Source organism: Triticum dicoccoides, chromosome 5B, assembly GCF_002162155.2.
Source record: "Triticum dicoccoides isolate Atlit2015 ecotype Zavitan chromosome 5B, WEW_v2.0, whole genome shotgun sequence".
Taxonomy (NCBI): Eukaryota; Viridiplantae; Streptophyta; class Magnoliopsida; order Poales; family Poaceae; genus Triticum; species Triticum dicoccoides.
Window position 1 is genome coordinate 714499142 of NC_041389.1, and position 25728 is coordinate 714524869.

At 44.6% G+C, this 25728-nt stretch overlaps 1 protein-coding gene and 1 pseudogene across 1 annotated transcript; both read right to left on the reverse strand.

Annotated features, from left to right (window-relative positions):
* Positions 1-1375: 1375 nt before the first annotated feature.
* On the reverse strand, positions 1376-3446 carry LOC119310708 (annotated as a pseudogene).
* A 2389-nt stretch (positions 3447-5835) lies between these two features.
* On the reverse strand, positions 5836-12323 carry LOC119306835. The gene is made up of 7 exons (XM_037582956.1): positions 12144-12323; positions 9977-10063; positions 9616-9861; positions 9342-9509; positions 7540-7593; positions 7281-7427; positions 5836-6204 (listed from the first exon to the last, which is right to left on the reverse strand). The coding sequence occupies exons 1-7, from the start codon at positions 12315-12317 to the stop codon at positions 5836-5838; spliced, it is 1245 nt and encodes a 414-aa protein (XP_037438853.1). The 5' UTR covers positions 12318-12323.
* Between the last annotated feature and the right edge of the window lie 13405 nt (positions 12324-25728).

Below are 25728 nucleotides of genomic sequence, written 5' to 3' on the forward strand. Positions count from 1 at the left end.
AATACTTGAAAATAGTTTCAAGCTATAGTTCCAAAATTGTAAGCATATGTTAGTAGTCCATCTAGTAATTGGTTTACCACATATTGGGAATACAATTATCATTTATAGTGTAACCTACTGTAATAATACAACAGTGGTAAAGAATTTGCATCAGAAATGAACTTATGGTAACGGTGTTACCGCTCCGCACATGCTAATTTTGCTACTCCCTCCGTCTAGGTGTGTAAGTCATCTTACGAAAATCAAATATTCCCAAAACACTTAGGCGTGGTGCATTAAATTCTACCTCATTTCTTGTTTCTTGACATATTAACCAATAAAAGATGTGGGGTGTGCATTGTTTTAATGACTTGAGACTACCAAACACGACATGCAGTGGTTAGTTCATTGCATGCAATGCTATTGATTAGCAAATGAACATTAAATACTCTCATTTTTCCTTCCTCCTTGGTCAGGTGCGTAACCTAAGATGACTTACTCACCTAGACGGAGGGAGTAGTCACTTGGTATGTAGTAATTGCATTATGATTAGGTTTACTATTTTATAAAAAACTGGGCACGTAATTGATTACTATATTTCCTTTGCTAACTATAGTATTCATTTATTCATTACTATACGCCCATGTGGTGGGAGGAGGGACGGGGCATGGACCTGTCGTAATTTCATTAAATCATTACGCTGGAGTTCCCACCGAAAACTGAGGCACGTGCACACGAGGGGAAATCCACTGGGTAGTACTTTTTCACTATCTCACATATATCACTAGCTTTGAATTCTCTAAATTTGTTTCTAGGAATCAAGGTGGCGCTAATGGTTAGAAGATCCATTACCTTCTCATTGAATTTTCAGTTCAATTCAAATAGTTGAGTGTCGAGTGTCGAAAAGAAAATTTTCACTCGAAAGTAATGCTCCTTGGTGAAGTGGTCAGGTTGACGACTGGCACGACCACCACGCATGATGTATGTTTCCTCAAAGTCAGGAATGCCAATGAAATGGTTTACACAAAACTCAACAACTGTAGTAATAAATACTTGGTAGCCATTATCTGATCTCAAGTCTTGAAGACATTGTTTTGTTGAGGATACCAGACGGACAACATTCACATTATCTTGTGACTTCTTTTGCAAAGCTTGGCCAAGCAATTCAGTTATCTCAAAAATTTCCTTCATCAAACATAAGATAAAAATGAAGGCAAGGCAAGTTTGCGCGTATACGACCAGTGTGTTCTGGTCCCGGTGTTTGCGTGAGCGTCGGTGCGATATCAAGTGCTACAACTAGTTCTTATACGTCAAGGCAAGTTGCGCGTATACGACCAGTTGAGCCGCAGCTTGATCGTGTGTTCGACCCTTGGGAAAAGCCAACAATATCTATGGCTTATTCTTTTTCTGAAGGAAAGGAATGGTGATAGTGGAGCTCTGAAGCCTGGAGGTCACCCTTCTCCACGGGCACCAGCTCTCTATGTCTCAGCTCATAACCTTCACTCTCTTCCTGCAGCTCCAGTAGATAATGTCGCTGACGATGATCTATAGGACGTCGCAGAGCGCGTGGATGTCGGCAATCGAGAAGGCCTCCGGCGACGCCTGGGGCCAGCCTCCCGGCCTTCCGGAGCTGCAACACCACCCGGATCCGGAACAGCGCCAGCGCGGCAGCTATGCGGCCCGATGAGAACGCACGCCCTCAGCACCATGGCATGCCCAGTGCAGCACTTCTCCTTGGCCACAACCCGAGGTTGCAGACGACAGTGGAGACGCTGACGACCACCAAGTAGGCGATGGCATCCCCAGTGAAGACTGAAGAGTGCGAGCTTGGACGCACGGGAGGTGAACCCCAAGAGGTTGATAGCGCTGAAGGCCATGAAGAGCAGCGAGAAAGCGGCGGCGTTGCTGGATGTTGGAGCCTAGCCCTAGCTCTCTCCCTCTGGTTGCTCTCTCTTTCACTGGCTCGAACCGAGGAAGAAGAAAGGTGGGAGACACAAGAGACGGTGGTCTGGCGCACGAATACCCGCCCGCCGCACGAACGGCTTCTTCCTTCAAGCATGAGCTCGAATCCACACATACAACAGCCCACACGGCGCTGCACTGTCCACTCCTCCATGCCCGCGCGCTCCGCACGCCCTGGCTCGCGCCCACGTCAGGCACAGACACGATCAACACATCCGGGCTCCAACAGAACGCCACGATCACCCCAGCTACTATTGCCAACTAAACCACGAGACCGGCTTTTCTACCATGCACGGGAGTACCGTGCATAGCTGAGCACTTAATGTTTTGGGTGGGATCCATGCCACTTTTTTCATTAAGATGTTGATATATTTTTTATCACTATACTCTCATATCCATTGACTGTTGTGCCATAAATGCTACAGATATTTCTAAAAGAAATGTTAGAGATATGTGTGCACTATTCAACTACGTACTCTCTCCTTCCACAACCACGTGCATTACAGTATAAAGGTACTAAAATATTCAAATGTGTATCATAATGTTTTATTATGTTTCAAAGGAAAAACAATCATACTATTTTACCGTTGTTTATCTGTTATAATGTTTCATTCAGTGTCAATACACTGAAAACTTATCAGATTTTTTGTGTTCTAGATTGCATTATTATGTTTCATAGAGTTTCATCATGTTCTGGAATATGAATTTTAAAACCCCTCAAAATATATTCAACAGCGGTCTTGTTTCAAACTCCTAATCGCAAGGAACTCAATTGGAACTGTGCTTCAAAAAATAAAATAGATTGAAGCTTTGAAATTATATGAAAAAATATGAATGGGAAGGTATTATTGTGTGTCAGGGATACAGGAGAGAGGTTGCTAGTGATTAACGTATGGCACAATTTGTGACTGATTGATGTGACTTTAGTGGGGACCAACATGCATGCATTCTAATCTCCAATAGAATGCACCGCTGATCTCCCGTGCATGGTAGAATCTCTTTTCTCACTAAACCACGCATCAAGTGTGCGCACACACGCATACCCCGCACAACACAGGAACGCACACTCACAGTCACAGGCCGTACACAAGTCGGACTATGCCAATACAATGGTCAGACCTTGTCAAGACACAAACACGCACGATCACACTCTCCACGGCCCAAACCTGGCGTGCCCGACGCCGGTCACCTCCACACGGAGATGGCTTATTGTGCCAACAATCATCCCGTAATCGATGACATCGTCGCGCACCTCCGGCACAAGCCGCCGCTCGCTGCCGCTGCAGCTAGCAGCCCACAGTCCCGTGCGCCACCGTACCGCACCACTATGCCTCCACAGTCATCGCGCCGAGCCGCCGCAACCTTTACGCCACCATGATGGTCCTCTGTGACCTCCTCGACTCCGCGACCGCCATGCTCGCCGCGCGCACGACATCAGACCGCAAAGCCAGGGACTCGCCGCATGTCGCGGTTGCCACGCGCTCGCCTTGCACCGCAGCCTCCATGTCTGCCTCACACGACATCACACCACACAGCCGCGGACTCGCCACACGTCGCGGTTGCCACGCGCTCGCCGAGTGCCGCAGCCTCCATGTCCGCCTCGCTCGCCGGCCTCGCCACCGCGCGCCACGGCCCCGAACCTGGTTGCGCTGATGCCAATTGTTGGAGTCTAGCCCTAGCTCTCTCCCTCTGGTTGCTCTCTCTCTCACTGGCTCGAACCGAGGAAGAAGAAAGAAGGATGGAGACAGAGGACACGGTGGTTCCAGCACTCGAACGCCCCCCGCACGAACGGCTTCTTTCTTGAAGCACGAACTCAAATCCACACGTACAACATCCCACACGACACCGCGCTCCCCACTCCTTCATGCCCGCGCGCTCCGCACGCCCTGGCTCGCGCCCACGTCGAGCACAGAGGTGATCAACACGGCCGGTCTCCAACAGAAGGCCACGGTCACCCCCCCGCTACTATCGCCAACTAAACCACGCATCAAATGTGTGCACACATGCACACCCCGCGCCACACATGCATCACACCCTCACTGGCCATACACAAGTCGCACTACGCCTGTACAATGGTCAGACCATGCCCAGACACACACACGACCACACTCTCCACAGACCAGACCTTGTGCGCCCGACGTTGGTCACCACCGCACGAAGATGGTTTATTACGCCAACAATCACCCCCTAAGCCATGACGTCGTCGCGCGCCTCCGGCAAGAGCCGTTGCTCGCTGCCGCTATAGCAGCCCATAGTCTCGTGCATCGCCGCGCAGCGCCACTGAGCCTCCATGGTCATCGCACCGAGCCGCCGCTACCGCGGTGCCACCATGCAGGTCCTTTGCGACATCCTCGCCTCCGCGACCTCCGTGTCGCACGACATCACCTGCACAGCCGTGGACTAGCCGTGCGTCGCGGTTGCCATGCGCTCGTCGTGCACGACGTCCTCCACACTCGCCGCGCTCGCCACCGCGCGCCAAGGCCCCGAACCTGGTAACTCTGATGCCAATAGTTGGATCCTAGCCCTAGTTCTCTCCCTCTAGTTCCTCTCTCTCTCTCTCTCTGGCTCGAACCGCGGAAGAAGAAAGAATGGGGGAGACACAGGACACGGTAGTTCCGCCGCACGAACGACTTCTTACTTCAAGCACGAAATCGAATCCACACGTACAACAGTACACGGTGGTTCCGGCGCACGAGCGCCCCCCGGAGGAATGGCTTCTTCCTTGAAGCACGAACTCAAATCCACACATACAACATCCCACAGGATGGCGCGCTCCTCACTCCTCCACGCCCGTGCGCTCCGCACGCCCTGGCTCACGCCCACGTCGCGCACAGACGCGATCAACACGGTCGGGCTCCAACAGAACGCCATGACCACCCCCCACTACTATCGCCGATTGTTCTGGAGACCGACTGTCTCAAGGACACGCAGGCCGCTCGAGATACACTATGATGGTGGATACTATTTTGAGATCCCTACACGAGGGCAGAGAGGTGAAGATCACACATGTGAAGCGTGATCAAAATGTTGTGAGTCATTTTTTAGCTAATTTTGGTAGATGTGAGAATCGCACTGCTATGTGGATTCGATCGGGTCCGGGTGTTGTTCCAGAACTTTGTAAGGCGGACTGTCCATTGATTGAGTAATAAAAACACCCTATTTCCCCACAAAAAAAAGTGTGCGCACACATGCACACCCCGCGCCACACACACACACACACTCAGAGGCCATAGACATGTCGGACTATGCCAGTACAATGGTCAGACCATGCCCAGACACACACACGCACGACCACACTCTCCATGGGACCAGAACTGGCGTGACCGACGCCGGTCACCACCACACGGAGATGGCTTATTGTGCAAACAAGAGCATGACGAGTCACTCGAGTACGTGCGCGCAACGGCGCCGCAGGCGGCAGTGACATGCATGCCTGTCGCCGTTGGTGCTGGTCATCGCGCAGAATGCCGGCAACACAGGCCTTTGCAATTAGCAGGAAGGTGAGAGCCAGGGGCAGCGTGGCCGCGTACGTGAACACGGTGTGTGGCAGCTATGCGCAGTGCAAAAATGGATGATGATATGAACCACACCACGTGGAACATGCCCGAGCTGCGACGACACCCGGCGCAGCAGCAGCCCCGACGAAGAACACGATGCCACGAGCTGGGACGCGAGCACCGCCGCTGAAAACGAATCATTTTTTTCCTCTAATTTTTTCACGCACGCCTTGCGTATATAAAGGAGAAGTGGTCGTAAACATTGCTGTGTGCGTTTCTTTTAATCTCGGTCGTTAATCTTTAAGGTTAACACAGATTTAACGGATGTAAAGAGATGACAGATGAAGAACCATGAAATCATCCTCCCTTTAATAATAGGTATAGAAAGTGGTACTCGTCATGGGCAGTTAGGGTTATTCCCAGGGCCACCATAGTAGATGTAAGTTCCCCAGTCGCCATAGTTGCCACTTTGCACATTATAGCAATTGTTCTGCTCAGTTATCAAGCCCACATAACTTGGAGGATTGAGACAGTTGGATGAATTTACCACTTGGATGTTCTTGATGTGACTCGCCTTACCGAACCCTTCATTTGGAAAGTGTCCACTACCCATATGTGTGGATGTTTGGCCGACATCAGGTGAAAATATCTCGCCACCCCACATAATAGTGGAGGCACTATGTGCCAAGTCAGAGAAGATGTACGATGGCCAATACCCAACATTATATCCTCCAACTTGTAGCCACCAATTACCCCCTGCTCGGTCCTACAAGGCAAAATTATATTACTATAGAATAAAACACAGATGATTAAACATGAGGAGGGAATATTGTTTAAATTCCGTAAGTGTTAAAATCAAGGCCGAAAAGGGAACACTAAAGGCCAGGGTGAGCTGACAGGGATGAGTGTTTTTGTTAGTGAGCTCATATATGATATGTATTATAGATGTGTAGTTTAATCAATTCGCGATTTAGAAGACTTGCATTGTAAAAATATGTTCCAAGAACCATGAGACTAAACCAAGGTAAATTATTTGAGCACTAAAATACTCGATTCCGCCAATCAAACTGGAAAGAGACAGACTCAACCATCTATGTAACTGGAGAATCTACAACAACGAGACGTCCTCTTGATGATGCATGCAATCATGCATCTTTCTTTTGCGAGGAATGCAATAATGCATCAAGGGTAAAAGTACGCCCTTCTACGCTACCCAAGGATCATGTGGTGGTGCAGACATCCCATAAAATTCACAAGATGTGTAACCGTTAATTGCAAATAAATGTAATATTAAAATGTCTTACCTGCTTTACCCTAGTTAAGTATGTGGCTCGTATTTATATGTCTCAACACTAACTGGGTAAGGAGTAACTTGATAGAGCCCTTGTTCAATAGCTAGCATGACATTATTGCATTTGTGGACAATTATTAAACGTGCATGGGACAACGTCTACTCCATTATTGAGCCAAAACAGAATAAGGAAACATAGTTTCCCAAAGAACAAGAGGTTGGCATGGATTCTCTATGCCAACTCATGAATTTGATATTTCATGCTTAATGTTGGAGTGTAAGTGAACATACGGTTTTTGGATTGAAATTGCCGGTGCATGCAACTCAAAGCAAGTGGTCTCGAGTTTAAATCCTAGGGGATATAATAAAATAAAAATATTTAGTAGACTCCTATTTGAACATTTCGGTGTAAGGGAACCTGCACATCATGGGGAATATTAAAGTATAAGTGAATTTCCCCTTTTCCCCTATAGCTTCACCATTTTGATTGAATTGGTAGGCGCACACAACTAAAAAAAATTATGATTGGAAATCTTATTCTATTTTGTTACCTTCCAAACTAAAATATCGATGTCATATTGTGTGCCACCATAGGTGGATGTTGGGGAGATACTGCCACCAATTGTGATTTGATTGCTTGTTTGGATGAACCCTGAGCATAATAGGTTGTAACATCCTGTAGTTTGATACGCATCGCGCTACAATATTCCATATGACAGAAAGTTAGTATTTTAGTATTATTCCAAACCTTAGGAAAGGTCTCAATACTATCATTTATCAAGATAAAATGGAATATGAAGTTTATCTTACGGTCCAGTAGATGAAGAGTCTCGTATTGCTATCACCATATAGATTTGGATAAACCTACAATATTTGTAGAGAGCATAAGGCCATTAGGCACAATGAAAGATAAGGCACAACTGACTAGACCATTACAAAATGTTTTTGACTTGTATAATAGCTATGTCTAAGCATGACCACATGGGATTTATTAATTAGGTGGAAGAGATAATTGATACACGCACACACACATACACAAAGACGGAGGGGGGAGAGAGAGAGAGAGAGAGAGAGAGAGAGAGAGAGAGAGAGAGAGAGAGAGGTTTTTAGGTTGTTTATTTGCTACAGCAAACAAAAACAAGCAAGAATAAGTCTTTGTAGACAACTTGTTTCTCCCTTCCTTCCATTGCAATTATCTAAATACAGTGTGATGCCATGCCAAAAGGGCACCAATATGGGAAATGCCCATGGAATCTCGCTCTTTTTAGTCCTTTCTCCAAATTCTTTATTCCAATCCCTCGGTAGTTGCATCTTATCCCTTCAACACATGTGATGGCTCATAGAATTTTGGTTGCTAGTTTGTTTAGTTGAGTCCTTTTAAATGTTCACGCTATACATGCTTATATATCTAGTAAATTCCTTTATAATATTGATGATATAGTTTTCCTATAGCACTTAATAGTGTCAAAAATAATTTCACACGCCTAATGTACCTCACGAGTCCATGAACCCATGCTCCCACAGGGGCATAAGAGACTTAAGTATTTTATAAGATATAGAAGAATTGGATGTTCGTGGATAAAATTGGAGGTCCATGGCTAATCAAATTTCTTATCCTTTTTTTTCACAATCTTGTATATATACCATGCAAATTTATCCTGATAAAGAAGACTTCTATTACAAACTATTTTTCACATCTTGATTGATAGCTTTTCCAATTTGCATTCTGGCCCTTTATGTGTTTTACATGTGCTAATTTGAAAACTTAGCTTGAGTTATGTTAGCTCTTGTTGTAGCCATCCATCATGATTTCATCAGTTCAAATTTTGGCTTCCTAGTTTAATCCGCTATAACTTTATTCATCCATGTGTTTAGTTGAAACAAAAAATGTTAAGAAAAAATATATTATATTATGCACTCCACTATTGATTGTGTTATGAGCAAACATTTTAGCCAACACCATGGTAACGGAGAAGTTGTGTTTCCGCTATCAAAGAATGGTAAGTGGCATATTTAAAAAAAATAAAGTTTTTGTGTTACAATGTAAATATGTACAGGAATTTAATATGAATATAATATATTATCTATAATTACTTTTTTTGGCCATATAAAGCATTAATATACTTTGACCTAAGTTGTTATTGTCGTTGGCATGTCATTCATTAAATATAAGAGGTAGATTAAATATGTTGACTATCATTATAGTAACCCTAAATAGTAATCTCAGTTACTTCAGGTCATGTTCACTAAAGCTTAGCAATTCATGAATTGTGATTACTAAATATTCCAATTGATTTAGTTGTGTGGTAAAGTCCTTTTTTATAATTAAATATTAATACAGGTTTTCTTTAATAATATCAATTGATAAAATGGGCATGTAGAAATAAAAATGTTATTTACGGTTTAAGATGTCTACATGTCCTTAAGTATTAGAAAAAATGTTGCAAGCACAACTAATGAGAAAGAACAAACTTTACGAATGGACAACCTAGTCTAGCTCATTCTTATGCTCTGGCTCTTTCAAAGCACATATATCATGCACAAATGCTAAAAGGTTGAGTTTAATAGATCTTTTATGATGGTGGATTTAACGTTTCCCTCTGAGGTCTCACCTGCCATCCTACTTCAATGGTATTGAGGTTGTTGCCATTGTAGGAACCCGCAGTGATCCAAAGCTGTGTTAAGCTGAAGTCATTGGCCCTGGCAATCACTGGTTTCCACATATTGAAGGTGCCTTTGCTCCCGTAGCACTTATCGTACCGTGCAGATGCGGCGGCATACTGCTTAATGGGAGAGAAACAAAGTTAAATGTGTAAATATGACAATAACAATAGTACCAATCTAAGAAGAAGATTATTAATCATATATTCTTAAATGGTGTTTTACCTGGTGGCCCCTTAATATATTGGGTGTGTTAGTGTCATTGATTGGATTGACAAGTGGTATGCTCCTAGGCATCTTCGTGCCAAACCTCCTAACTGAACTGGCCCTCAAGACATGCTCCTCCTTGGTCCTTCGTATTGGTATGGTGTGCTCAGGGCACTTTCCATTTTGATGCCATGTTTGGGTGATTAGATGGGGTGTGATATTGGAATGATGTTGCATGCCTTTTGGGTTGTAAGAAGGACACATCTGAAAATATGACAATAACCGAGTGATATCCTGATACGTGAGTGTGATATTATGGGGCACTGCAACTTCTTATAATCAATCGTTATATGAAAATGAAAAATGTGCCAAGTATTACCTGTATAGTATGGTTCTTGAGGAGAGGATGGTCGAATGCAGGTTGTTCGCTGATATGCACACAATCTATGATATCTCCATCCGGGCTCTGTTAATTTCTAGGAATTAATTATTGTAACAAGATAGGAAAAATAGATAATAGTGCAAACAAACTAGAAAAAATTAGATCTTTCCTACATTCTACTTATGGACAATGAATAATATAGAATAGGATAATGTGATTTGTTTTTGGTGACTGCATAAAATATCTATTCGTTGTATTCATTTAATTTTGTTAAAATGAATAGGGTTCAATATATTAGATTAAATTCATATGTTAGTAAATATAACAAAAATCGGACACGCCTCTACCCCGACCTCGACGGCGACTACACCGGCCATCTTCGACTGCGCGACGAGGTTTGGCAGGCGACGCTCCGTCCGACGCTGATTTAATGCCACTCCGCTCGCACATCCACCGCCGGCCGTCGCCGCCACTTCTTCGAGCGGAACCGAGCCTACGGCTACACACTAAGCGGGCTTCACGCATGTCGCTAGTCAGTGCGCTGGTTCGGCCGTGGTCCTCGCTGTTCGTGCATGGTGGCTGCTCCTGCATGTTGAGCGCTGCTCGTGCATGGACGTTAGTTGGTCATGCAGCGTCCCGTGTGCTGGAGGCAGCTCGCGTGCGTACGCGTCCACGCTTCTGCCGCGTCAGGCTGCCAAACGCACGTCGTCCGGCCTGATCAACCGCACCTGCGCGCGTCTGTGCCGAATTCCGTAAAGATCGTCAATGAGTATGTTCACCGATCGAGCAATGGATTGTTACTGTGTCGTCCCATCGGTTGCAGCACCGCCGTTCCATGGTATTTCCTACGCATGCATTGATCCGCGTGCTGCCGCTGCGTTGCCACTCAGGTCGTAGTGCCGCGACCCGCAGTCCACCTTCGTCTCGTGGTCGTTCGCTTCAGGTCGTCCCCATGGCTGCACCGACCTTCCCGCTGCCGCTGCGTTGCCTCATCAGGCCTTAGAGAGCGTGGCACGCGGTCTTCGCCGCCTCACCATGGTTCTTCCCGTGGTTGCACCGACCCGCATGTTGTCGCTGCATCGCCCCTTTGGGCCATAGTGCCGCGGCTCGTGGTGCACCGCCACCCACCGTCCCGGTGGCTGCACCGACCCTCGGCGGCTGCTGTGTCGCCCCAGTGGGCCGTAGTGACCGTGGCATGCGGTCCTTGCTGCCGCCCTGAGGTCTTCCCCGCCGTTGCCCCAACCTGCGCGTTGCCGCTGCATCACCCCTTCGAGGCATAGTGACGTAGCACGTTGTCCACTTCGCTGTCCACGCGCATCGACTTCTGTGTGGTATGCGCCGCAACACCTTCCTTGGCGTGAGAACGTAGCGTTTGCACCTGTGTTCGTCACGTTGTCGGGTTCTGCCTTGCCTACTTCGAGCACCTTCGCCACTCTCCTAACCTAGCCGCCGTCGCTCTTCTTTTCGATCCACAGCGATTACCTCGACACCGGCCACCCCGACTCGACATCGACCACGGCGTCCCTTGCACGGCTTCCTCGACCACGGGTACATCATCCTACGCTCTCGGGCTACATCGACACCAGCGTAAAGGGCTATCACCTCGCTTGAGCAACTCGTCGGTTTTCTCTACAGTCAATGCGTCCGCCGCGACACCGTCTGTGGTGCTACCGTTTATGACTGCGGGGGATGTCAGTCCATCGGCTGCTATTCTGTTCAGTCTAACCGTCCACAACGCTTTGTTGTTCGCAAAGCTACCACTACGGTCGCGGGGATGTTAGATATATATTTTGTAGTTAGAGATTGCCTGGGATTAGATAGAATATTTCCATCTTATCTCTAGGAGGTGTCTTGCCCTTCAACTCTTGTGCTCAATATATACTCGCACTCGAGGTTTGATAATATATACATTGTGTTACGCCAATCCTTCTCTATCCCTTCTACATTCCCGATTTCTTTGCATGCAACTGCATGGTTTATAAGACTGAGAGACGCTAAACACTTACATGAACACGCAAGCTAATGATAAACAAGGATCAAATAAATGCAAGCTACTCCAGTTAAACATGCATGTGTGCTGAGCAACGCATAACACCAGAGAAGCAAGACTTCCATCGTACAAGCAAACCGAACGTGAAAGTAGGCGGCACAACTACATATGTACCTGAATGCTTGCGACAGGAGGCTTATTGAGCCGCCTGAGGAGGCTTCGCACCTCCCGCCTCCGCTGCACCAAATTCCCGGCTGACATCTTCCGGGCTGCCGTTGGCCGGCCCTCCAGGAAGAGAAACGTAAGAGCCACAACGAGCGCGACCAAGCACGCTCGCGCCGCCGCCATTGTGCTAGCTATCTGCAAGCCTGTTGGTGTAGGTTCTCCTAGATTCGGCTGCCGTGCTATATATGAGTGATCGAGAGGAGGCGGAGCGTCCCGGCGTTTTATATAGGGCCAGCCGAGAGTGCAGACGATCGACGTCTCCGTCGGCCTTGTTAGAATACGTATAGGACTACTACTAGGAACTTGGAGTCCATGATGTACACGGCCTTGATGGCCATGACGGAATCGGTCCGTTCTGTAAACGATCTCTGGTCGTGGATCGATCTATTGCAATATAAATATACGGCAAGGGAACATCACGCCTGAATGAATCATCTCTTGTTTCTTACAGGCTTGACCTCGCCACCCTATATTTTACTTGCGGCCGTTAAAGCTTCACATGGTCGAAGAGCTTCAAATGGAGTGAGCACTCACATTATCACAGTACAAAATCGTAGCTCGGCGAGGAGGGCGATGAAGCTCAATGAGAAACTGGCGAAGCCAGCACGACTCAGCCACAAAGTTAGCGACCGCGCGGTACTCTGCCTCGGTACTGGATCGGGACACGGCGTGTTCTCGCTTGGAGGACCAAGAGACGAGCTTGGAGCCGAGGAACACGCAGCAGCCCGAGGTGGCACGACGGGTGTCAGGACAGCCGGCTCAGTCGGCATCACTGTAAGCAAGGAGAACATGCGAGGATGAGCGGTAGAGCTGAAACCCACAGTGTGTGGTGCCACGAAGCTAGCCAAGAACCCGCTTAAGCAGCTGGTAGTGACCATCCATAAGGGCATGCATGGCATACGAAAGATCAGGACGGCGATAGTGTGTGGTATCGAAGTAGGGCACCCCATGAGTGGCGGATATTTTACTACTAGTGTCGACAGGGATAGAAATGGGCTTGCAGTTAAGCATGCCGGCGCGATCTAAAATCTCAAGCGCATACTGCTCCTTAGAGAGGAAGAGACCAGCAGCGGAGCAGTGCACATTTACCTCAAGAAAGTGATGGATATCACCGAGATCACTTATGAAGAACTCACCGGCAAGGGAGTCAAGCGACTGAAGCAGGCTGGTGGTACTCGCGATGAGGATGATGTCGTCGACATAGAGCAAGAGATAGACGGCAGAGGTGCCATGGTGGAGAATTGAAAGTGAGGTGTCACACTTCGAGGACCTGGTTATAACAGACTAAGAGACAAGCATCAATACAGTGTGTAGATGTACAACGTTACAGTTCAACAAACGGGACACATTGGAGGCATGGGCGCAGCCAGAGAAGGACATGGATATCCATAGGTACACCCAATAATTTTGGTAGAAGCCCCTCGTTCTGTTAGGTCTTCACGTTTTCCTTTTTTTTGAGGATAGGTTTATCTACGGACGCATGGAGACCTGACAGTTCTAGAGCTATGGGCACATTGAAGGCATTGAGTATGGCATTTTTTGTGGAGTATTATTCCGAAGTAAATTTCTATGTGACTACTTTGTTTATCCTACTCCAAATCATACATAGATCTTCGAGTTAGAGCTGTGCCAAATTGGATTTTATTGCAGTCCTTTCCACCACCTGCTACTTTACAAACTTAATTTTAAGAAATATTTTATTGTTTTCATTGAAAACATCTAAAATAATAATTAACCAAAGTTTGAAGTGGTTTATGGTATGTAGACATACAATATTTACAATATACCAAGTATTAACAATGAGAGCTAGATGGTAACACTACTACACAAACTATTTCCAGTGATGTCTTTTATTTATTTATAGGCTAGATGCAATATTTTTTGTCCCGTCTCTAACTAGGGGTTATGAAAACCGCCTTATTTGTAGTACCCTAGAATTTGTCATAGTAACCGGTTCAATTTACAAGGGCGATTCGTATGGTGGATCACCCAATAGAAATGGAATCAATTTCTAAGTGTAAATGCAGAAATATATCTACAAAAAGGGCCAAAAATAGAGAACACTGCCGTGTGCTAGCATCTACCACACTTAATTACAACAATAGTTCGAAGAATGTTTTGAGCTGGTGTCATTTCTGGCCCCTACGAACTTTTGGAGCTAGAACAATGAGCCCATTAAAGGCATCCATTTGGGATTTTTCTTTTTTGCTATTCTGCTAATGTGTATGTTTATCCACTTTGTTTTATCTTTAAAACTCCAAATCATGCATGAAATTTGGAGCTGGAGAGCTGCTTTCCAACAAATACTACTCTCCATCGATCATTTATTTCCAAATTATGAAGCGTTTGCGCCATGGGATCCCGAGTCACAAATCGTCTTCAATGTTGTGGACAATATGTTAGATGTCTTCACTTCATGGGCTAAAATGGATGGGCAAGTAAGTGGCATGACACCAAACCTAATGGACAATGGGGTGTCCGTCCTTAAAGATGCGGACCTGGCATGGCCAAGACATTTGATACGAAACTAACATTATACCTCTGTGTGCAACTCTTTGGCCTCAAGATCAATGTCCACACGAGACAGCACAACTACTTTGGTAAGGCCAAAGAAGTTGAGAGTCTATATGTGCAACATGGTTGTGAAATTTCCTCACTCCCATTTTGATATTTTGGTATCCCTCTCCATCATTTTAATACTCTGAATAAGGAGTCGAAGGGTACTAAGGACCGGTTTGAAAGAAGCCCAATTGTTTAAAAGTATTGAATTCATGCACCGACCAGTTACTCAAAAGTCTAAACCGATGAAGAGAGACGGGCAATATGTTTCAACACCCCCTCACGTCTAGGCTTATTTAGTTCGTACACGTGGGATCTATGTAGACCTCAGAATATTTTTTACGATATCGAGCTTGCAGGTCTTGAACTCAAGACCTGTTGACACGGTTACCATAATGAATTCATGCACTGACGAGTTGCTCCAAAAGTGTGAACTGATGGAGATAGATGGGCAATGTATTTCGACGAAGGAAGCTCACTTCCTACTAGGGTGCCTTATCCTTATTAAAGTTATTGTCACTTAGCTATTGTTTACGTTGTACTCCTTTGAGATATCTAAAGGGGCAAGGAAACTATTAAATTAATACATGTCCATGTTTGTTCTTGCAAAGTGTCGGACATAAACAATGGAAAATATTAAATTAATACTATAATACCCTTTACCAACTAATGACAAAGCCAAAAATTAACATTCTAGAAAAGGTAAGACGAAAGTCATGGAGGATTCTCTGGTACAGGTTTTTTGTATTAGTCGGGAGTGGCCAGGACACACGATTTTGGGAAGGCACCTAGCTGGGGGATTGATACTCACTAGCAAAGGGTGTATTTTGTAGATATTTTCAATAACTAAGATTGTCAAACCCAGTGAGTAGGAGAAGAAATTAGTTTGTGGAAATAAATAGGATGATGCAAAAGCCACCAACTAAGTGAAAATCATGTGTTTGATTGATTCCATAGTTGTAAGTAATTAAATGACAATAAAAGTTAGTTGAATGCAGAAGTGACAAATGTGCTTAGGAAGACTAGATCGTTCTCAGGGTTGTGGAATATTGGCATAGATGTCATGTATTTGATTGTTTGATCGGTGTCATGCGGATAGAGCTTAAGCTAAATATTTTTAAAATTCACGGTGAACAATTTTTAAAAATTAAACAATGTAATTTTCTAACTATATATCAATTTTTACTTTCTGTATTGAATATAGCTGACAAAAAACAAAATTCTCCCGCTGGAAAAAATAAAAAGTAAAGGAAAAAACATTTAATAGTCCGGTACCGTGATGTATGCCTTGAGTCAAGCGGCTTGTCCATCTCACACGAAGCAAGATGCAATGAAATCACTAGTTAAGGAGCACCCTTTGCCAATGTCACAAGTGGTGCACTACATCTGCGCCACTTATTGCAACCTGGGAGTCTTGGTTGGATTTCTACCAAGGCATCGGTAGGATGGAGGGTTTTGTGTGTTTCTTTTTTTTATCTACATCGTCAAAATGAAATATCTCTTCAAGGCACCGACCGATTTTTCCTAAATAGAAAATTCCAAAAAAGGTTAAATTTATTCCTATCTCAGTCCTTTTGGTTTCTTCTTGATATTCAAAAAATAATATAAATATTTACTCATTCATTTCTATTATGTTATGGTTGCTATACTTTAGGTTTTAGAAAATCAGAATAATATCTCTTCATCGCTTTGCTTTCTTATTCCTTATTATGCATTATGAAAAACACAAAAAATATTTTCTCTTGTTCTTTTTACCCTTTGCTTTTTCTCTTTGATTACTTTTGATTCTTCTCTTTGCTTCTTTTTGGGTCATGTGCCATTTATTACTTCTTGTCTTGCTTGAAAAAAATATGAAAAAGATTTCTCGGCTATATGTTCATTTCATTTGTATCATGTGCTTTGAATAATAAAAAAGGCAAAAATATTTGCCATATCGTATCATTTCTAAGTATATGACAAATGAAGAAAACCTAAGAAGATTTCTTTGTCTTCTTTGTACAATTATTTTGCATTCCAGACACTAGTGCAGAACCGGGCAATAGCACCGGTTCATAAGGCCCTTTAGTGCTGGTTTAGTAACCGGCACTAAAGTGTGGGCACTAAAGGCCCCCCCCCCTTTAGTACCGGTTCAGTATGAACCGGTGCTAAAGGGAAACCACGTGGCACGAGCCAGCTCCGGGGGCCGGGAGCCCTTTAGTACCAGTTGGTAACACCAACCGGTACTAAATGTTTGTGGGTTTTTGTTTTATTTTTTATTTTTCAATTAAATTTGTTCTATCAATTTAATTTAGGATTGTTTTACGTTATAATGAGTTGTAGTCGTCATCATCATCATCATCATCATCATCATCATGATCATCATCGCATATTAATAAATAAATAAACTCTAGCTAGCTAAAAATCATCGTAGTCATCATTAATTACCACTATTTAATCATCATAGTCATTACCGCTAGCTATCTAATCATCACCAACACTGGCTTGCTTAAAGAAGAAATATTCACTTTGTAACAGAAGCAAAGATATCGTCGAGTTCAACATAATCATCACCAACATCGAAGTTCAGGACAATACGGACATGAGAGAGGACAAGTACTAATTAAGAGCATGAACTAGCTACTCCTGCTGCTCCCTCTCAGGTAGAATAACATAGAACATGTATAGCTCTCCTGATTCATCATAATGGAGCATGCAGATGAATCTATCTCCTAATCTTGGGTTGCGCTTCTCCTTGCTTCCCCCTAGTACTTCTCTGCAATCGTTAACAATTTTGCTCCAATCTTTCACTATTAAGCATTCTTCGCTTTTAGAAATCCTGAATGCATTCATGTGCAATGTAGGAAATCTTGGTCGTAAGTTAACCATTGACATACGACCTTTTGTCTCGATCCACTGAGGCACACTGTCATCGGAAGTCCCTGTTGAAGAACATCGTATAGTAATTAATATACTAAGCAATGAAAGTTTAGCTTCAAAAATAATGTATGCAAAAGATGCACTAATTAAGGACAAATAGTTAAAATATTACCATCTTTCGATTATAGATGTGACCGTAGTTCAATACGATCACCATTGGTCGCACGTTTTGAGTACTAACATTTCTAAGTTCAGGAAAAAAATTTGTCTTGACAGTATTAAGATCCTCAAGCCATGAAACATAACGACTTATCTCCTCGCAGTTTAGTTGAGCCCCGGGGCAGTAGTAGGTCCTGTCTACCAAGCGCCGGACATGTTTGCTTGAACCGAAATAAGCTGACAATACAAATTAGTTGTCAACTATTTTTGAATAAACTGTATCAAAGACATAAACATATGCATGCATAGTTGAGAAAAACTCACATAATGGTAGAACTGGAGGCGTTTGCACATCGACCCAGATGTCTATATTACCTTCAATATCATCTTCCGGACGAATATCAAAGGCGATAACCATATCAGGCTCAAATGCATAAGCCTTGCATAGTGCTTGCCAAGTTTTGCATTTAAAATACGTGTACGTGTGTGCATTGTATACTTTGACGTTGAAAGTATAACCATGCTCAGTTTTCAAGTAAACTCTCTTTACCTCCATATCATCTATAGCACTAAAACCTATCTTATCCAAGACAAAAATTCTTACATGGCAGGGGATGCGCTAGTAGAATAGTGAAAATTTAAAAATATAAGTTGAAGCAAATGAAGCATAAGTCATGCTTTAAAATTATAAGTTGAAGCAAATGAAGCATAAGTTTTGCATTCAAATAATAACTGCCGTTGTGACTTACTGTATCCACTTCGAATGTCTCATTCAGCTTGATGCTGAAGCGCCTACCATCAACAAGGAAATTTCTGTCGCACAGGCCGCGCTGGTCTTCACAGTGTTCGCACATAAAGAAATCTTTTTCGTCGTCAGATGACATTTCCTATATGTTCATATAGGTGAAACATTAAACACTTATTACTATCTAACATTAATTAATATCTAGCCAATTCAAATATATATCTAACTATATTCATCTCTAACAATTGACATTACTATATATTTAACTTTTCTATCTAATTCATCTAACATTTATATAAACTCAAAATATATAAAAACATTAAATAAACAGAAAAACTAGTTCGACAATTATATTAATTATTCAACTAGTTATATTAATTATTCAACTAGTTCAAATCTCAAATACCTAAATAAAGTAGTTATATTAATTATTCAACTAGTTCAAATCTCATATACCTAAATAAACTAGTTCGACAATTTTCTTACTAAAAATAAACTAGTTATATTAATTATTCAACTAGTTCAAATCTCACATACCTAGCTAAATTAATATCTAATTAAATTTTCTAAAAAACAGAAAACAGAAAACAGAAAATAAGTAAAAAAAATGTGCGTGTGTGTGTGTGTGTATATGTGTGTACTGTGTGTATGTGTGTGTACGCTGCTTCGTACGCCACCGCCCCATACGTACGAGCAGGGGCGCCGGCGTACGGGGCGGGGGCGCCGGCGCGCGCACGGGTGCGAGAGACGTACGGGCCGGACCGCGGCGACGACGACGGACGGCGGCGGGGACAGCGACGACGACGACGGGCGACGGGCGGCGACGACGGGATCGAGCGGCGCGCGACGATGTCGCGAGAGGTTGGAGACGAAGTGGGGAGATGTAACTGAAATTTTCTTAAGTGCTATATATATAGGATGGGCCTTTAGTACCGGTTGGAGCCACCAACCGGTACTAAAGGCCAACTTTGGCCAGGCCAAGAGGCGGGAAGAGCAGGCCTTTAGTACCGGTTGGCGGCTCCAACTGGTACTAAAGGGTGGTCTTTAGTACCGGTTGGAGCCACCAACCGGTACTAAAGGCCTCGCGCTGCCGCCCCAAAGTTTAGTCCCACCTCGCCGGGCGAAGGGCAGCCGCACTGGTTTATAAACCCAGCCGCGGCTACCTCTTTGAACTCCTATATATAGTAGGCTTGTGGGCCTAAATTCTGCACGCTGCCCTGTGAGTCTGCTGGGCCTTTAAGGCCTGTAACTGCACGCTCGCGGCCTAGCAGGCCCACAGGGCAGCGCCCCAATTTTTTTTAAAGTTTTTTTCTTTTCTGCTTTATTTTCTTCTATTTATTTCTGCGTAGTTTTTTGTATAGTTTTTTCTTTTCTGTTCTATTTATTTTCTTCTATTTATTTGTGAGTAGTTTTTCATCTAGTATGCCAAAATTCAACATTTTCAGAGTTCATTTTGTAGTGATTTTCAATTTCACGATCATTTTGTAAACGATTGAAAAATAGGAAATATAATTTTTTTTCTTTTCTGCTTTATTTTTTCTTCTATTTATTTCTGAGTAGTTTTTTCTTTTCAATTTGTAGGTCATTTAGTTCTTAAAACAAATCATTAAATGCATGAAAAATAATAAATGAAGGCATAAACGGTTGAAAGTTGATGCCGTCGCTTTGAATGGTGCATACTTAACGCAAAAAATATAAGAGCATTTAGATCATGCTCTTATATTTCTTTACAGTCTAAATTGTCAATATGATCTTATAACATCAAAAATACTTTGATCATCAATGATCTTTGTGTGTACAATCTGAATTGTCAATATGAGTCATCAACGATTTATAAACCGATCAAGACTCATATTGCGGCCACAAATTCTACACATAGAGTTCAATGAAGACCAAGTGCTTGTGATAGTTTGAGAAATAACATATTTAAGGTGGTAAAAGGCTTGTTAGGGGAGCGAGGTGGGACTAAAAACAGCTTGCCATAACCTCATTAGTACCGGTTCGTGGTACGAACAAGCACTAAATGGTGATGGTGGGGCCGTAGCCTGACCACAGGCGGACACAGCCTCTTTAGTACCGGTTCATGGCATGAACCGGTACTGAAGGTTCACCACGAACCGGTGCTATTGATTGCCGCCACGAACCGGCACTAATGTACATATTAGTGCCGGCTGAAATTCGAACCGGCACTATTGTGCTTCACATTTGACCCTTTTTCTACTAGTGAGATTAGAGGTTCTAGTTCATGGTCACGGACACACTTGCATATTTTCTTTTGGAAATTATTCATTTGGATCAAGGGAGTAGTAACGATGAAATTTGGTGATTGATCGTGAAGGGAAGAATGATATGACCATCTTACTTCACTCATACGAATGGATTGCCAATATGCTTATTTTATATATCATGCATTCGCATGGGTGCACATTTTGAGGGGTTGACATTCTACGCTTTCTCATGCTAAAATATTTACCGGCTAGAGAATCATGTTGTAGTAAATAAAGGCAGTGAGTGGATTGAGTTAAAAAATAAAGAGTGAGGATAGCTTATGATTTTCTGTTGAGTCTTGGTGATTGACTTGACAAATGTTCATTAAAATTTCAGTATTGAACATATTTTTTCTTAAGGGGCTCCTCGGCCGACATTGAAGCGATTTGATATCTGATCACATGGCTATTACTGCACACATGTGATAGCCATGATGTCGTGGGTTTGTCACGGCAGATGTCCTCGTGAAAGGACTTAGTCGTGGAGCCAGCTCTACGGGTTAACTTGAAGGGGTTAAGGCGGACACAAGGACACGAGAGTTTATACTAGTTCGGCCCCTTCGATGAAGATAAAAGCCTACGTCTAGTTGTGATGGAATTGATGGGGTTTCGATGACTAGGGAGCAAACAAGCTTCGCCTAAGTCTCGAGTTGTGGTTGTCTGTCCTCAAACCGCCACCGGGTCGTCCCCTTATATACATGGGTGACGCTCGTCGGTTTACAGAGTCCCGACGCCGGTTCATAGATGTATCCGGCTCGGTCTCTACTATTCCTAACTTACAATACAAGTTACATGCTGATGCCGGTTTACAACTACAGGTATGAACCGGCTATGGGCCATAAGCCCTCTACTGCCTACTTGGGCTTTAATATGTTCAACTACTGATGAAGTTAACCCGGCCTGTCCTGGCCGGTTTACCCTTAGCGGTAATATCCCCAACATCAGGCCCCAGATTGATTTGAACAGGTTCATGTCAATCCTTAGCCAATAGAAAACTTCATCTTCTGCGTCTTGTATAATCTGGTGAACCGTCGTGATGTCATCTTCTCTGATCGTCGTGAACCGGCATGACGTCACCTGTCATAAAGTTATCCATGGTATCTTTTGTTTAATAGATCTGCGAGAATCGAGGCGGCAGCTCCGCTTCCAAGCCCGCGGCTCCTCAATTTTCGCGCCTAACACATGTCCCTTGCCTGATAAATAGGCCCGAGGGGTCATTTCTTTTTCCCCTTCGGTCCTTTCATCTTCGTCTTCCTTGCACTGCCCTACTTCAGAGCTCCGCCGCCGCCGTCGACTTCAGCACCGTCCTTGGCCGCTGCATCAACCCGAGCGTACCAGAACACCGCGGCGACCTTCCTTTTCTTCCTCAGCTCCGGTAAGTCTTCTTTCCTTCCCGCGTAGATCTGTTCTAGGGTTCTTGTGTTCTTCAGTGTTCGTCAGTTGCTTCCTGTTCATATAGCGGTCTTCAGACAAACCTGCAAATCTCTGTTCTATGTAGCGGTAATTTTTACCATCCGTTTGTCCTCACGCCTCTCAAGGCCATAGATCTATCTGTATCTTTGCTCATGGATTCAGCATCTGCTCCTTTTTAAATCTTGAATTTTTACTTCTTTTTCTGAACATGCTCCAGATCCAAAACTGTTAAGTAGCACTGTGAAACCTGTTTTCACCGCAGTTCTGAGTCTGCATCATTTTTAGACCGGGCGGTTTAGCTTTGTAGAAAAAATGGATGACTTGGCATATACCATTAGTCCCCTTACTGAACCGCCAGGATCTTAGCTAAGTACTGCCGCTTTACAGAACTCCGGTTTATGGATAACTTCTTCCGGTTTAACAATGAATGCATCAGTACATATCCTTCCAACATATTCTTGAACCGGTATTAATGTTTTGCAGATTGCACCATGGCCAAGCAAGTATATGAGTGCAACTGGGTCCCTTCTCGAGTGACCGAGACGCAGCTAGAGAACTTAGTCAAAATTGGCACTTTGGGCGAAAAAGATGTCATTCACTGGAGGGTCCCTGGCCCGGAAAGTTCTCCGGAACCCAAGGATGGAGAAGTTGTTGTTTTTGCTGACCATCTGGCTCGGGGCTTCAGCGTTGGTGAACGTTGCAGAAAATTAAAATTTTTCCTACGGTTTCACCAAGATCCATCTATGAGTTCATCTAAGCAAGGAGTCAAGGGAGTGAGTTTGCATCTACATACCACTTGTAGATCGAGTGCGGAAGCGTTCAAGGGGATGGTGATGAGGGAGTCGTACTCGCCGTGATTCGGATCACCGATGACCAAGTGCTGAACGCACAGCACCTCCGCGTTCAACACACGTACGGTACGGACGACGTCTCCTCCGCCTTGATCCAGCAAGGAGGAAGGAGAGGTTGAGGAAGGCAACTCCAACGGCAGCAGGACGGCGTGGTGTAGTTGGTGCAGCAGTACTCTGACAGAGCTTCGCCAAGCACGTACGGAAGAGGAGAGGTGTTGGGGAGGGGAGGGGCTGCGCCTTGGCTTGTGTATGCAGCCCTCCCCTCACCCCTCTATTTATAGGGGGAAGGGGCAAGGGGGGCCGGCCCCTCTAGATGGGAATCTAGAGGGGGGGCGGCGGCCAGGGAGGGGTGGCTTGCCCCCCAAGCAAGGGGGGCGCCCCCTTCTAGGGTTCCCCCCAAACCCTAGGCGCAAGGGCCCAAGGGAGGGGGTGCGCCCAGCCCACCAGGGGCTGGCTCCTTCCCCCATGCAGCCCAAGTGGCCCCCGGGAGGGGTGGCCCCTCCCGGTGGACCTCCGGAACCCTTCCGGTGGCCCCGGTACAATACCGGTACGCCCCCGAAACTTTCCGGTATCCGTTTGACAACTTCCCATATATAAATCTTTACCTCCGGACTATTCCGGAACTCCTCGTGACGTCCGGGATCTCATCCGGGACTCCGAACAACATTCGGTAATCACATACAAGTCTTCCTAATAACCCTAGCGTCACCGAACCTTAAGTGTGTAGACCCTACGGGTTCGGGAGACATGCAGACATGACCGAGACGGCTCTCAAGTCCATAACCAACAGCGGGATCTGGATACCCATGTTGGCTCCCACATGCTCCTCGATGATGTCATCGGATGAACCACGATGTCAAGGATTCAAGCAACCCCGTATACTATTCCCTTTGTCAGACGGTATGTTACTTGCCCGAGACTCGATCGTCGGTATCCCAATACCTCGTTTAGTCTCGTTACCGGCAAGTCACTTTACTCGTACCGTAATGCATGATCCCGTGACCAGACACTTGGTCACTTTGAGCTCATTATGATGATGCACTACCGAGTGGGCCCAGTGATACCTCTCCGTAACACGGAGTGACAAATCCCAGTCTCGATCCGTGTTAACCCAACAGACACTTTCGAAGATACCTGTAGTGCACCCAGTTACATTGTGACGTTTGGTACACCCAAAGCACTCCTACGGTATCCGGGAGTTACACGATCTCATGGTCTAAGGAAGAGATACTTGACATTGGAAAAGCTCTAGCAAAACGAACTACACGATCTTGTGCTATGCTTAGGATTGGGTCTTGTCCATCACGTCATTCTCCTAATGACGTGATCCCGTTGTCAATGACATCTGATGTCCATAGTCAGGAAACCATGACTATCTGTTGACCAACGAGCTAGTCAACTAGAGGCTTACTAGGGACGTATTGTAGTCTATGTATTCACACATGTATTACGATTTCCGGATAATACAATTATAGCATGAATAAAAGACAATTATCATGAACAAGGAAATATAATAATAATGCTTTTATTATTGCCTCTAGAGCACATTTCCAACAGTCTCCCACTTGCACTAGAGTCAATAATCTAGTTACATTGTGATGAATCGAACACCCATAGAGTTCTGGTGTTGATCATGTTTTGCCCCCGGAAGAGGTTTAGTCAACGGATCTGCGACATTCAGATCCGTATGCACTTTACAAATTTCTATGTCTCCATCTTGAACATATTCACGAATGGAGTTGAAGCGACGCTTGATGTGCCTGGTCTTCTTGTGAAACCTGGGCTCCTTGGCAAGTGCAATAGCTCCAGTGTTGTCACAGAAGAGTTTGATTGGCCCAGACGCATTGGGTATGACTCCTAGGTCGGTGATGAACTCCTTCACCCAAATTGCTTCATGCGCTGCCTCCGAGGCTGCCATGTACTCCGCTTCACATGTAGATCCCGCCACGACGCTCTGCTTGCAGCTGCACCAGCTTACTGCTCCACCATTCAACATATACACGTATCCGGTTTGTGACTTAGAGTCATCCAGATCTGTGTCGAAGCTAGAGTCAACGTAACCCTTTACGACGAGCTCTTCGTCACCTCCATAAACGAGAAACATGTCCTTCGTCCTTTTCAGGTACTTTAGGATATTCTTGACCGCTGTCCAGTGTTCCTTGCCGGGATTACTTTGGTACCTTCCTACCAAACTTACGGCAAGGTTTACATCAGGTCTGGTACACAGCATGGCATACATAATAGATCCTATGGCTGAGGCATAGGGGATGACGCTCATCTCTTCTTTATCTTTTGTCGTGGTCGGGCATTGAGCTGAGCTCAATCTCACACCTTGCAGTACAGGCAAGAACCCTTTCTTGGACTGATCCATTTTGAACTTCTTCAAAATCTTATCAAGGTATGTGCTTTGTGAAAGACCTATGAGGCGTCTCAATCTACCTCTATAGATCTTGATGCCTAATATATAAGCAGCTTCTCCAAGGTCCTTCATTGAAAAACACTTATTCAAGTAGGCCTTAATGCTGTCCAAAAGTTCTATATCATTTCCCATCAAAAGTATGTCATCTACATATAATATGAGAAATGCTACAGAGCTCCCACTCACTTTCTTGTAAACGCAGACTTCTCCATAAGTCTGCATAAACCCAAACGCTTTGATCATCTCATCAAAGCGAATGTTCCAA